The 1,491-nt window shown below is 45.9% G+C and overlaps 1 protein-coding gene across 1 annotated transcript; it reads right to left on the bottom strand.

The window, feature by feature from the left end:
- Positions 1-526: 526 nt before the first annotated feature.
- Positions 527-1,099, bottom strand: LOC145946850 (uncharacterized). The gene has a single exon (XM_083056600.1). It carries the CDS (start codon positions 1,097-1,099, stop codon positions 527-529), a length of 573 nt encoding a protein of 190 aa, XP_082912726.1.
- Between the last annotated feature and the right edge of the window lie 392 nt (positions 1,100-1,491).

Here is a 1,491-nt window from a genome sequence, read left to right as displayed (position 1 = left end):
ATTCGATCGCGCGTACCGGAGTCTCCTCTCCCGAGTCTTCCTCGTTGCTACTGCGCTCGGTGTTGGGTGTATCTTTTCGCGGCCTACTTTTCTTTCGGTCGTCCTTCTCCGACTCTATCTTCGCGTTTGTTTTCTTTGCTTTTTCCGCGGTATTTCTTTTCGGTCGCCCGTTTAAGGACCAGCATTCTTCACGGTTGTGTCCGCGTTTTTTGCAATGGTCGCAGAATTTTTCAATGGCGGTTACGCGGGAAGATTTCTCGGGTTTCGGTAGGGCGTATTTGCTGTTATGACAATCGCGCCCGTTGTAGGGTATTGAATCGTAGACTCGCTTCAATCTATAATGTCTTTTATAGCTTACTTACTTTTTCAACTCGTCTTATGGACGTACAAAAGAATACTGCTTACATACTTTCTCTTTCTCTCGATTGCACGCTCACCCTAACGCCACCTACTTCCGCGCGCGCGTCACGATTATCTCGAGATGGTCGCGTCGGTCACGAACATACCGCCCACCAAATTAGGTATGCTAATTTTTATCGTAGTCATTAGCGGATTCAGGTAACTTACACAATTTAGAAATCGCTCGTTTGAATCTACCGTTATTAGTCTTAATAGTTACAACACGTATTAAATTGTCACTGTCGGGATGCAACTCTACCACACGTCCCAGCTTCCATTTTAATGGCGGAAGATGCTCATCGCGCAAAAGTACTAAATCCCCTATTCGAAGATCTGCTTGTTCCTTCTTCCACTTTGCTCGACCTTGCAATGTAGAAATGTAATCAGCCGCCCAACGTTTCCAGAAGTCTTGAGCTACCCTTTGTACAAGACGCCAGCGGTCCAGGCGGTTGAGTTGTATATCAGTCACATCAGCATCCGGAAAACTCGTCATTGATTCTCCCACCAAAAAGTGAGCTGGAGTAAGAGCTTGCATATCACTTGGATCCATGGATAATGGACTTAGAGGCCTCGAGTTAAGGCAAGCCTCAATTTGCACGAGTACTGTAGAAAACTCTTCAAAAGTGAACAGAGCATTTCCCATCACTCGCTTCAAATGGTGTTTACAAGATTTCACACCTGCCTCCCAAAGTCCTCCCATGTGCGGGGAGGAAGGAGGTATGAACTTCTATTCAATTCCCTCTGTTGTAACCGTAAACACTATGACCCAACCACGACCTAAAAACCCACAAAAGAGAACGCAGAATCAGCATTTCAAAAGATATAGCGCGCGCCTCGAAATCAAAAACGCAACCGATTGCATACACGCGTTAAGACATCGCGACACATTCGACATCGTAAAACGCAGACGATGCAAAACCGATTGCATACAGGCGACACATTAACCGAAAAACAAAACCTACTTTCGGGTAATATAAGCGCGCCTGATTAACTCCTCGGGGCCGTATTCCGAACCGAGGACGACAAGTAATTACATCTAATCTATTGTGAGGACGCGCTGCGATTCGACATACCAAAGAATTGTACACGTGA

The sequence above is a fragment of the Prenolepis imparis genome, unplaced genomic scaffold (assembly GCF_030444845.1).
Source record: "Prenolepis imparis isolate NDT839.2.m4 unplaced genomic scaffold, iyPreImpa1.0 SCAF_24, whole genome shotgun sequence".
Classification (NCBI taxonomy): domain Eukaryota; kingdom Metazoa; phylum Arthropoda; class Insecta; order Hymenoptera; family Formicidae; genus Prenolepis; species Prenolepis imparis.
The sequence above is the reverse complement of the archived record's forward strand: the minus strand, read 5'-3'. Positions and strand labels throughout refer to the sequence as shown.